The sequence below is a fragment of the Myodes glareolus genome, chromosome 1, assembly GCF_982192425.1.
Source record: "Myodes glareolus chromosome 1, mMyoGla1.1, whole genome shotgun sequence".
NCBI classification, from domain to species: Eukaryota; Metazoa; Chordata; class Mammalia; order Rodentia; family Cricetidae; genus Myodes; species Myodes glareolus.
Window position 1 is genome coordinate 140,043,801 of NC_142026.1, and position 12,840 is coordinate 140,056,640.

General features: G+C 51.0%; 1 protein-coding gene across 2 annotated transcripts in view; it reads left to right on the forward strand.

Annotated features, from left to right (window-relative positions):
* The window catches only part of Rps6ka2 (ribosomal protein S6 kinase A2), a 268,826-nt gene that overhangs the window by 221,169 nt on the left and 34,817 nt on the right, over window positions 1-12,840 (forward strand). For both annotated transcript variants that reach the window (XM_087895940.1, XM_087895946.1), the window contains 2 exons: window positions 4,668-4,738; window positions 6,209-6,297. In XM_087895940.1, coding sequence (XP_087752066.1) covers window positions 4,668-4,738; window positions 6,209-6,297 — 160 coding nt within the window. The remainder of the gene's footprint in view (window positions 1-4,667; window positions 4,739-6,208; window positions 6,298-12,840) is intronic.

Below are 12,840 nucleotides of genomic sequence, written 5' to 3' on the forward strand. Positions count from 1 at the left end.
GGCAGGAGCTTTAGGTAGTCGGTCATGTCATAGCTAGAACCGGGAAATGGAGAGGAAGGAATGCCGCTGCTCAGCTGGTGTCCCATTGCTTTCTTTGTCCAGGACCCCAGTCCATGAAATGGTGCCACCCACTCTCGGGGGGCGGGGTCCCTCTGGAAACACCCTTGTAGACATACCCAGAAGTATGTCCCCTAGAAACTTTCAATCCTGTAAAGCTGACAATTGAGATTAACCATCATGTTCCCCTACGAGGTATTTCATCCCAGCTCAGAGAACAGCAGTTAATCAACCTGAAGGTCCTTTCGCTCTAGCTAGGACTCTGCAAGCCTCGCCTTGGGACAGTTGGGAAAACGCTGTCAGGGCTTCCAGGACCGTGACTCCCCTAAAGCAGGCACAGTGTCACAGGCTGCAGTGAAAGACCACGCTGTCACTGACGGTGTCTGGGACACCCTCATCTGAGGCCCCCAGTCTCTAAGCATGAAGGGACCGAAATGAAGATCAAGACTCAGAGAAGAATGAGCAACAGATCCTAATACCCTTTGTCCTGCCCAAGCAGTCACGTGATGACCAGCTTCTCTTAGGATGGCCTATGGCAGCCTCAGGTTCCCGGTGCTTTCTTGGGTAGCAACAGAAGTTACTTTCTGGTAGGACGTCAGTGTATCCTGTTACCTGCTTGAAGGATCGTTTGGGGACCGCTCATGTTGTGAGGTGCTTTATAGTCAGGAGACCTGAGCCCCACTGGAAGTGAGGACTTAGGAAGCCTGAGCAGTTCTGACCTCTAAGATGGCCAGGAGAGGTGTGTGCTGTTCATAAGTCTGTAGACTGGGGACCCCCTCCCTCCCGAGCGACGTAAGAGCCTGGGGCTGCATCTGAGTGCTGAGCCGGCTGTTGACCTCAGAGCCTTAGGTCAGTGTAGACCACTATCTACAACATACTGTGCCCACTATTCAGAAACACAGGAGAACCAAGGCAATCATATGAGACCAGAGCCAACCGACTAAGACCCAGTCAAAGATCTGCCAACCACTGCCAACCCTGCCATACTCGGACCACAGTCAGGGAGTCAGTCTGTCGGTCTCCACCAGCCCCAGCTCTCCATTCTGGAGACACTGATTCTGTCTCAGCATAGGTTTGGCTCCTGTGTGACCTGTGGACCGTCAGAGAAAGACCTGAGTGTCTCCAGCGGGGGATGCACTGTCCTGGTGTGAAGTGTGGCTGGGGACTGCCAGGCCAGCGACTTGGTCCCTGTGAGCCCAGGCCCCTCCCAACGCAGAAGTCCTTGTGGCTGGAAACCCTAGGCTGCTTCTACTGTTCCCTCAGATCTCTATGCTCAGGGGAACATTGCCTCTGTCCGTTTTCAGGTCAAACTTGTGGTTTCTTTTTAAGAACTGACCTTGAATGTCAACTCCTGTGACAATCCCCTTCCAGAGAATCTTCTCACGCAGCTACCGGAAGGCTGCAGGAGAGGGGTGCTCACACCTATCTCCAGCTGCCCATGATCTGGGGTTCCTTAGCTCTCCCTTAAGCCAGGACTTCGCCTTAGATACCGACCTCCCTGACCTCCATAGCCTGGATGTAGGTGGCACCAGTGTCCAAATTCATGGCAATTTGAACTGCTGACTTTGGAGCCGTTCCCTGGGGTCTGAGGTCTGCTACGGGAGAGTACCATTTCTCATACTGGGAGCACCTTAGCTACTCAAATGAAGCTTGTCTGTATCTCATGGAGTCAAGTGGAGTGTTGCTCACACGTGTGTACTCTCGTGAGAGCCAAAGGGGACGTTGGCTGCTGTCACTTCACTCATGAGCCGTGGTGGCATCTAACACCAGGACACAAGTCTCATCAAGGGAAAGCCATGTGCCAGGCCCTGAGTCGAGACAAAGGGCAGACATTTCCTGAGCATCACTCAGAAATGAGCACCTTTCTGTGAAGATGAAGCCAGAGAGGCTTCAGAAGGACAGCGTCACCATTGTCTCATATCATGAGCACTCCCTTAGCGAGCATTTCTGTGTGCCCGTGTGTTGTCATGAGCAGGCCCTTAGCGAGCATTCCTATGCACCCCTGCGCTGGTCTCTACCATGCAGACCTAGAAATGAACCACATGAAGGGAGAGATGAGCAGAGAGCACAGGCTTTCCACTGAGAGCCAAAAAGAAATCGCTAAACGGATGTTGCCACACATTGTTCTGGCGCACCAGCCTGCACCATGACTCCATTTCTGCAGCGAGGATTAAAAGGCCACAGGTGGGATGTATTCGCATTCTAGGCAGTCACAGGCTCTTTCTTGGAAATGGGATTTCATAAGCGCCATAAATAGACTCCAAGGAAGAATGGAGCAGCAAGAGTTCCCCTCACGGGCAGCCTATTTTGAGATGGTAATTTTTATAATCAGCTTCTGTGTGCTCACCCTATTTATCCAATGAGTCGCTCATCTCCTAGGCCGAGCACCCAGCCTTTCATTTTCATTATGTTTGTCTATTTCTGAGCTTTCATCTGTTGCTCTTGCCTTTTGTCACTGATGCATTTGTTGTCGCCTGCAGCAATCAGCACACGGGACCGGCGGCGGACACAGTGTGACAGGGTGAACCTCGGATCCCTGAACGAAGGGCCTTGTTCAACCCCTTTAAATGCTGGTTTACAAAAAGAAAACCGATAATATATTGTAAGCATCCCTCTCTCGCCCCTCTCCCACCGAAACCTTCCTCTCCAGCAAGTCTCGCCCCCACTCTCATGACATATTTATGTGGGAGGTGAAATGACTAAAATTCATTATGTAAATGTACGAAGCTGTCAAACAATAATAAAAAGATTAAAAACTGTAACCTCCTATCTCTCTAAGTTTATAACTTTGCTCTGTTAGCCTGTCAGCTGTGGATGGCTTTCTTTAGCACCTCGCTGGATTTGAACCCCCTAGGAGACACACTTCTCCATGTGTTTGTGGGTCATTTCCAGAGAGGCTTAACTGATGAGGAAAGACCCGTCCCAAATATGGACAGCACCACCCACAGACTGGAGAGGGGGAGAGAGAAACCAGCAGGGCCACGCCAGCTCTCTCTGCTTCCCGACTGTGGATACGGTGTGAGCAGTAGCTCATGCTCCTGCCTCATGCCTTCCCTCCAGCTCTGGCTGCCTGAGAACTCTGCTTTCCTGGACTGTTTTACACAGCATGAGAAAAGTTAATGTGTTATCACACCTGAAGCTCAGGAAGCGTTTAGGTGCCTTTCAGTCCAGAGCAGCGGTTCTCATCCTTCCCAACGCTCTGACTCTTTAATACAGTTCCTCATGCTGTGGTGACCCCCAACCATAAGATTATTTTGTTGCTACTTCGTAACTGTAACTTTGCTACTGTTATGAATCTTAATGCAATTATCTGATATGCGGGATATCTGTTACGCAACCCCTGTGAAGGGTCATTTGACCCCCAGGTTGAGAATCACTGGTCTAATGTATTCTGTTAGTAGGATCCTAGCTGGCGAGATCTTAGTGTCCAGCATTAGACAGTTTGTTGCGTGTTGGCTCATCCACATATGTTACAGAAGTTTTATAGTAAGCGTGAGCAGTTTTTTGTTGTATGAGGTCAGCGCTCTGGGTGTCTTTAAATGGTGGCATTAGGCCAATTTTGTCTTGGTCTTTGTTCTTGTGTCACGCAGGATTTTCACAATGCAAAGCAAAGACACCAGGCCAGAAGTTAAGGGGCAGAGGCAGGTGCCGTGAAAATATCAAGGAACTCGCAGGTTTACTGTGACTGCTCAAAGACCTCCAGGCAGGCTGCTGCTTCCTCATTTAGACTGAAGTGAGCAGTGCTCACAGTAGATGCTTTCATGCATTTCTCCTGAGTATGACAGGGTTTGCTACTGCTGCCTTCACCTCTCAACGGCAGTGCTGGGGGCGTGGCAGTGGTGGAGATGGTGGTGGAGATGGTGGTGGTGGTCGTTGTGGTTGTGGTGGTGGTGGAGGAGGAGGTGGTGGTCGTGGTGATGGAGGTGGTAGAGGTGGTGGTGGTTGTTGTGGTGGTGGAGGTGATAGAGAAGGAGGTGGTGGTGAAGGTGGTGGCAGCAGTGGTGGCGGATGTGGTGGTGGTGATGGAGGAGGAGGTGGTGGTGGCGGTGGTGGCAGCAGTGGTGGAGGCAATGGCGTTGATGGTGGCGGAGGTGCTGGTAAGGATCCAGGCCTCAGCCTCTGGAGCCCACAGAATCAATACTGTTTTTGTGAGTAAGAAACCTATGATCGGCAGGTCTGCCCCTCAGGCCCCACCTTATCTCAGCTCCCTTCCTAACCAGCGCTGTTTCCTTTGTGGGAGTCTTTGTGAGGGATTACTGGCTCCCTCTGGTCCCAGCAGGTGTTATTAATGGACTGTACCAGGATCCTTCCCATCAGAGACAAAGAACACACAGGGGTCCAAGTGTGCAGTCTCCCTCCTGTTCATCCCCCACCCCAGCCTTCCTCTTAGGCTGCTCCTGCCCCTCTCCTGCTGCCGCTCTCCACAGCGCTCACCAGGGAAAGGGAGCCCTAACCCACATGTAGTGCAGTCAATCACCAATCACCGTGTTCGTCCTTCCTGAACCTCTCCAGCTAGAATGGGAACCTGGAGGCCAAGGTCCCGGTGCCTCACCATAGGGCTGCTGTTGGAGATGAAGGAACAAACTCATCCGCTCTGTTTTGCTCTACAGTTCGAGATGCTCACAGGGTCCCTGCCGTTCCAGGGGAAGGACAGGAAGGAGACGATGGCCCTCATCCTCAAGTGAGTGTGGGTACCTGCTCCAAAGTAGAAGCTTCACCCAGGAGCTGAGCTGTGGGTTTGTGTGTCGATCGCTGAGGAGGAAGTGGGCTACAGAGTTCCCGTGGGAGCCGTGGTGTCGGGAAGAGCCGTGGATAGAATGCATGCTGGCTGTGGGTGTGAACCTTGGCTGTCCTGGAAGATCCACTGGGGAATTCTGATGAACTTTCAGACTTAAACTCACGTAGATTGCCCGGTGTTGGCTTCCAGGTGGTGACAGTGATCTCCTGATGGCTTGAGAACTCGAGGCGTTCTCAGAGAGGGCACTGGTGCAGGCTTCCACTCTCCCTGCTGACCGTGCATATGGTTACCTGCACCCCACCCAACTGCAGCCATCACCGTGGGGTTGCAAAGAGTTTCTGATTTGGTCTCTTCAGACTCATTTACCTAAAGAGCAGGAGAGTTCTAGACCACAGAAAAGGCGATCGATCACTGTCAGGACACAGGCATCAAGTCCTAGATGAGCTGGGCATGAGAGATGAGAACCCCACCAGAAATGGGAACCCCAAATCAGCAAGAGTTCCATGGAAAAGCCACAGCACTGTCCTTGTGCCCACCACAAGAATGCTGGCATAAAAGCATTTTACTAAACTTAGGAGACATTAGACATTGCAAGCCATACCTTTGTGACTTCCTCCTGTATACACAGGACAGAAGGTAGAAACTCTACCGCAGGGACACATCCCAAAGCCTCACATGCTCTTCCAGGGCAGCCAGTGATCCTGTGTGCATCTGATCCATGTGCTTACTGGTAGCTGCCGATAGCTGTACCCTGTGTTCTTGGGGGAGCACCTCTGTTCCCTGGAATTTAATAGAAACTTGGTTTACTTTTGGTGAAAGCTGGGGCAGTCCCCCCAGCAAACCCGCATGGGCCCGTGTCTGTCCAGAATGCTGGTCAGGCCACACTCAGTGCCTGGTGCTCGGTAAGGTCCAAGGACGCCAGGGGCCAACGTTCCGGTTCTCCATAATTCTACTGCAGCCCTTGCCGGGGAAGTAAGAGAACCAGTTCCCAGGGTGCTGGGAAGGGACTAACTGAACTTGAGCCACCAATACCCTCGCTTGCTTAAAGGAACTTGGCGTTAGGAGAACTCTGTGTGGAAAACAGTTTCCATGGGCAGTGTTGGTGCTCAGAGGATCCCTGCTGCTGCGTTGATCCATCGCTCTGTCTTAAGTGGACTATTAAATAGCAGTTGTGGAAATTTCACACTTTTAATTTTGAATATGGTCAACAGCCAGCTACAAGTCACATGAGCTGAAGCTCCTCACATGGTTTTAAGGCAAAGCAGGGTCTTCAGGTGAGTGCTGGCACCATCGTCCGGATGTTTGGGGAACTGTTCCCTTGCAAGCAGAGCGGCTCGCAGAACCGGGCACTACTGGGCACCGCACGTATTGTTGCCCTCTCCTTTCTCACCTGCATTCCCGTCTGTCTTCCAGAGCCAAGCTGGGCATGCCCCAGTTCCTCAGTGTGGAGGCGCAGGGCCTGCTGAGGGCCCTCTTCAAGCGGAATCCCTGCAATCGGCTAGGTAAGGGTCCCCACGGTACCTCTCCTGCAGGAATGCAGCGAGGCTGCTCTCTAGACCCCCTTAGGAATGTGGGGGGTCACTGTTCAGTGCCCCATGGACCCTAACTCTGCCTGAACTGTGTGCTTTGCCTTGCTGAGGTCACAGGAAGCAGAGGGTTCCCGAAGCGGGGGAACACTCACATGTGGTCTAACCTGCACAGACACATGATCTTATCAGTATTGCTGAAAGGCATATGATTCTCAATGTATCTTAATTTTTTTTTATAATTCACTGCTTTTGCACAAAACCAGTATATTTTCTTTTGGTCTCATGTCTCTTTAAGAACTTCATAAATAAACATTAATGCAAATAAAATAAAAATAAATTATAAAAAAAAGAACTTCATAAACTACAGATAGAATGGTTGAAAGGTCACTTCTATTTATGGCCTCTTAAATTAAGAAGCCCAACACATACAAAGCCCAGACTTACTGTAGCATTAACCAAGCATTGCTCCCTTCCCCCAACTGTACTGGGTTTATTGCTTGTCCTGGAAACCCTTGGGGGATAGACTGAGACATAGGGATGGAGTAAGGGTCCTGTGGCAGTCTGAGCGCAGCATGCTGGCCTCATGGCTTATCCCACAGATGAGCAGAAGGAACGTAGGCCGTTGGTTCTGCTTCACAGGTAGGAACACTTCATTCAGAGGCAAGTCAGGAAATAATTCATTCTAGAAGAAATAATTAGATTTTCCTCTCTGCCTGGCTCAGCCCCAAGGAAGCTCATTTACTTCCTTTCGTGTATCAGCTTCCATTCAGGGAACTTCTGTAGTAATTTACAATCTTCAGTTATTAGAAAATGTCTATTAAAAGCCCTGTCCCCCTTCCTAGGACATCCTCCTAGAGTGCGAGGTGACTTGTTTACAGTGATATAGTCTAAGGAATACAGACCTGTGCTGTGCTTCTCCAGCAGTGATACACATCCACATTCGACTTCTAATCTGGGCTTCACGCCAGACACAGTTATTCCCTCCCGAGGTTGCTTTAGAAAAAGTCCACTTCATGAGCTTATCAAAGACATATCTACTGTAGCCATCCTGGACCAGAAGCCCTTGGTGTTACCTCCCTCCTCAACCATGACCATCAGTCCCAGACACAGGCAAGGTCTCTGGGGAGCATCCCCAGTGAGGATGGCTGCTTCACAACTGACGTGGATTTGCCTAGAGTGGAGGGCACAGGAGACACTGGAGAGGGTGCTTGTCCTGCGTGGAGCCTGTGATTGCCTCTGTGGCCAGGCTTGTGAGGCATCGTGAAATGGGCTGCCCCAGTGGGGACTTTACAGTTAGGCCCAAGAGCTGGGGCTGTTCATCAACTGGCCAGAGCTCACCAAGATGACCCACAGGGAGGTGACAGTCCCGGGTAAGCAGCTATGGTCCCCAAGACGCCAGTGGGGTGATGATGAGATGGAAATCCCCAGGATGGGAATGTGTGCAGCCACAGTGAAATCCTTGGCATGGCTGTGCGTAAAGGGTTGTGTGTGCTAGGCTCGTGATTTGGAGGAAACTCTCCCTACGCTGTTGTTGTTCTTGGAACAGTTATACAAATCTCAGATAGGACCTGAGCCCTCAGCCAAGAATCACTGTGGCTTCTCATGGGATCAAGTGGGCTATGGTCATCCTTACTGGGTCATGTATACTCACATGTATGTGGCCTAAGGCCCCCATCGCTCTTTGAACTGCCGGCTTTGCCTTGCTTTGTTTTATGGTTCCTGATAGGGAAGGCAGTCATGTACTCGGGGACAGTGACTCATGTTCATTCAGGCCTGCTGCAAGCAAGAACACCCACCGTGAGGAGTGGGGCATGTAGAATGGGACGCTCCTTCTCAGTCAGGGAGCACAGTGGTGTCCATTGGTGTCCTCACCTGGGAGACCGTTGGTCCCGGAGCTGACCTCTGACTACACTTCCTCTAGCCTATGCCCCCTCTTTGGTGAGCAGCCCTGAGATCAGCCTCCCGGGGCACTTGCTCCAGACTGATTTTCTTTGAGATGCTGAGGGTCGCCGCACCGAGCATTGCTCATGCTAAGCAAGCACTTGCTGCACCTCCACCCTTTCTATTCCCCTTGACACGGTCTTATTAAATTACCCAGGCTCCTCTGGAATCCACTACAGTAGGCCTTGAATTTTTGAGCATTCTGCCTTGGTCTCCAGAGAAGCTGGGTCAGAGCATACCAGAACGCCCCTATCCCTCAGAACACACTGCTCCGGAATCCCTTTGCAGCCCTTGGATTCCCCAGAATGCAGGACAACGCGTTCACATCTCGTTACCACTCACCTCTGGACTCCAGAGTCCTGTCTAGAGCTCTGCCCTGCTTCCAACCGTCTTCTAAAGTTTTGATCCTAGACTGTTCTTTCTTGCAAGCCTGGGACACTCCTTGGTGCTCCTTCCTGAGGGGCCTACACTGTCCAGTGTAAGTACAGCCATGCTGAGTGGGACCCTGAGACAGTGCGCAGGTGAACAAGTCATGTGACTGCACTGTGCTGCAGCAGCCACCCCTGGGTCAAGGGCTTGTGGTGGTGCTGTAGAGTAGCTCAAAGGAGAACCCTGATCCATTTATAAACGAAGGCATCTGATGAGAATTGCTTTGGGCTGCAAAAACGCATTTCTGCTTGCTGTTTTCCTCTGTCACAGGGGGCCAGGTGCTGATGTAGGCTTTGAGGCATCGCCTGGCAGCTGGGCTCCCGCTGTCTTAGTGTTCTGTCCTCTGTGGCTTGCCTTTTTATTCCCATGCTTGGCTGTCTTATGATCAGCAAGTAGCCACAGCAGCTCCAGGAGGCCATAGCATCCATGTTGAAGGGAGAAAGAAGAGGGACGGAGCGAGCAAGTGCTTGTGACCCTTTGGTGAGGAAAGCGTATTTGATAGAACTTGCTCAGCTGGCACTTCTGAGTAGAAGAGACATCCTGGGCCTCATCTCAAGTGTGGAAGTCATGCAGCTCATAAAACTGGCCCATCATAGCATCCAGCTCGTTCCTGTGCTTGTCCAACCATGAGGTTTGGGGAACCCGTTATATCTGGCTTTTTTCATAAACACCTGCTTTCAGGACATCAGGAAAACATAAGGGCTCCTTGTTAGAAGCTTCAAAACAAGGGACATGTTCTCCACGACCACAGCGGTGCTTGGGACACAGCCATCTATTGTGCAAAAGCTATCACGAGGGCTGACAGCCAAAGGGCTTAGGTATTCTGGAGCAATGTCAGGTCAGTGTCCTGTGTAGAACCCTGAGTTGGGGCCAGCATCAGTACCTTACTAACTGTGACAGGACCACCATCATATCATGCCCACAGGGTCTCCCATTGGGATAGACAGACTTCTGCAAAACTCTTTCTATGTTCATCTTATCTCTCTGAGTCCTTGGAGATCTGCCAGACTTGCAGATAAACTGTCTTTAATCCACATGTGGATTCTGTACTTAATTTACACCAAGGTTGGCCCTCTTCTCTCTTCACCTGCCAAGAACTCCCTACATTCTCACCATGATTGCATTTGCTGAATTGTATGAAAATCTCAATTTATTTATTTTCCTTGAATTTTACACACTTTCATTCTGTATAGCCAATGGGCATTAAAGATAGGAAGATTTAGAAAAACTGAAGAAACGTAATTATATAGCACTCTAGTCTCAGTGGAGTTGTGTGTATTTTGAGATTGTATTTGTCGGCTCCAATGGCGTTCAGCAAGGGCTTCAATTCCCTACCAGACTCTGTCACACAGGCAGCTGCACATGCAGACTTCTTGCTTCCTGAGAATGTCTTCAAAACTGTTTCTGTTTTGTGGTGTTGGGATAAAACAAAAAGCCCTGGTCCTTTTACGCCTTGCAAATTTGGATGGAGGTATCGTTTTGATGACCTTTAACCTTGTGAAGGCCTCCGTAGAACTGATGGCCTGAGACGCTGGTCAGAATTTATCCCACCCGAATTCCAGCTAAACGGTGAAAGCCTGTGATCGCCATCCAGTCAGCTCCACTTCAGGGACGGCAGCTCCGTCAGGCATGTTGACAGATGTCCCGGGAAGCTTTGCTCCACATACCAGCTAGCTCGACTGAAGCTGCGGGCAGCATTCGGCCAGAGCAGTGAGGTTGCACCTGAGCGATATGGCAGATGCTTCAGTTTAAAGGGAGCTGATTAAACCGTGCGCAGAAGCCCAGGATGACCTGTGTGCTTTGGAAACGAGAGAGGAGACAGGCCAGATGTGTTCATCTCCCAGGTGGGCAGGAGAGGGCTTCTCTTCCGCCTCACGCGCCTCAGCAGACTGGCCCTGCAAACAGTAACCACATAGTATTTTAAGGATTTAAAACTTCTTTCTTTTGGGGGGGTGCTGTTTTTAAGAGGGAGCAGTCAATATTTGGAGACTCTGAGACACAAGGGCCCACCCCAGCCTTGGGACTGCCCACATGGCAGTGGTCAGTATGCAACTCTTTTTCCCCACCCTGAGGGCCACACTGGCACCCTGTGACAGGGAGCTGGGCAGGAGGTGTAACTGACAAACTCGGTCTCGTTTGTACACAGGGTCTTCAGGTGAAGACCCACAGACACTAGTGACGTTTCTTGGGTTCGATGAAACAGCACCGCCCACAAAAATGAGGTTGAGGGAGAACACAAGATAGTGAGAGGAGACCAGAGGCTCAGTGGGGCTTGTCCCAGGCTCCCTCAGCCTGAATCTCTTGGACAGGTGTCCTGGGACCCACCATCATACCAGGGATCAGAATAGTGTGCCCGGCTCCTGCCAGGAAAGATAGTGAGAGTGGCGGGGACCGTTTGGTTCTTGCTGTTGCCTTTGGAGGGAAGGGGTCCTTCACTCCATGGAGAGAAGGCTGTTAGAGACAAGCGTATGAGAGGCCGGAGGAACTTGGTTATCTGGGGCTTCACTTTGGGGTTCATTTTCTGAGCCCCAACATGCTGCACAGTCATTGGTGGGCCAGGCCAGCCTTCTAACTTTCCTGGCCTTTCCTCGTCATACTTGGGCAGGTGGTGAAAACAGGGCACAGTGCCATGGAAGACAGACATGAAGTGTCTATGTGCACAGACACAGTCTAGAAGAATGTCCTTCCAGTCGCTCTTCATGTGCTGACTCAAGGGTCTTCCTGGATCTGACAGACAGTCCTCATTATCGGGGGTTTGGGAATGGCATACAGACGACACCCCTCAGAGGCCAGGGTGCAGGGAGGTAGGGGAGCAGCTCCTTTTGCTATGACCCTGCCTAGTTTGTGCTGCCCACTTACTGAGAGAAAGTGAGTCAGAGACTCAGGCTAGCCCCCTTACCCAGGAGAAAGTGAGTCAGAGACTCAGGCTAGCCCTTTTACCCATGAGAAAGTGAGTCAGAGACTCAGGCTAGCCCCCCTACCCATGAGAAAGTGAGTCAGAGACTCAGGCTAGCCCCCTTACCCATGAGAAAGTAAGTCAGAGACTCAGGCTAGCCCCTTACCTGTGAGAAAGTAAGTCAGAGACTCAGGCTAGCCCCTTACCTGTGAGAAAGTGAGTCAGAGACTCAGGCTAGCCCCCTACCCCTGATGCTGGTGCTCGGGGAGACAGGGGCCTCACCCTGTAGAATCCCATGTGGACTCTGAAAAAAAATGCCAGTCCAGAGCTCATCTGTGCTGCGTGGTCTGCTGGGTATGTCCTCGGACTTCCGCGCCTCTCTTGAGGGGAGCTTGTCCTGTGTGTGTTTCTACACAGAGCCCTGACTGTGTCCTGCTGCCCCCAAACTCAGCAGCTGCAGGAATTGGTTTCCAACCCTCCTTTTTCTCTGCTCTGACTTCCTGCAGGACCAGATGAGTGACAAGGAGCATCAATTCTATTAATCTGCTTCCTGGTCTTTCCAAAGTGGTGGCTTTGTGTTCTCTCCTAACGAATGGCTGCAGCCTCTCCCAGAGAGTCCTAGGAGTTCTCATGGGAGCTCAGCAATGATCTGGATGTGAGGAACACAGGCAGCTTGTCTGATCGCTACACTGATATGGTGACCATGGTCTAGAGCAGCTGTTGAGCCCTGCTCATGGACACCCAGGGGCTCTGTGTCTCTGTTCAGTTCCCTATTCAGAGGTGACTGGACAGATGCAGACATTGTCCATCCAGGGCCTCGTTCCACTTTGCACAAACAGAGCTACCAGCCATGACTGTCTTCACTGACCTTTGAGGGCTTCCTCAGACCACACACACAGTTGAGCTTGTATTTGGGGTTAGTCAGCTCAGAACCAGCCTTGGGCATCCCTCTAGAGTTTAAATAGACCCAGGGCTATCTAATGATAGGATACACATGTGTGCGTGCATGTGTGTGTGCACATGTACAAACACACACACTTCCCAGCATCATTCTACATGGCACACAGTTGTCAGGCAAAGGTTGCTAACATCCAATGGGTGACATTTAAATGGACAGAAAACACTTTACAACTACAGAAATGTTGTGCAAATAGCATATAAGCGATTAAGAACTAGAAAGCAGAGCTCATATTTCCATCAGTCCTGGGAGGCGGTCTAGGTGGTTACAGCTTAGAAGCAGATGGTTTGCT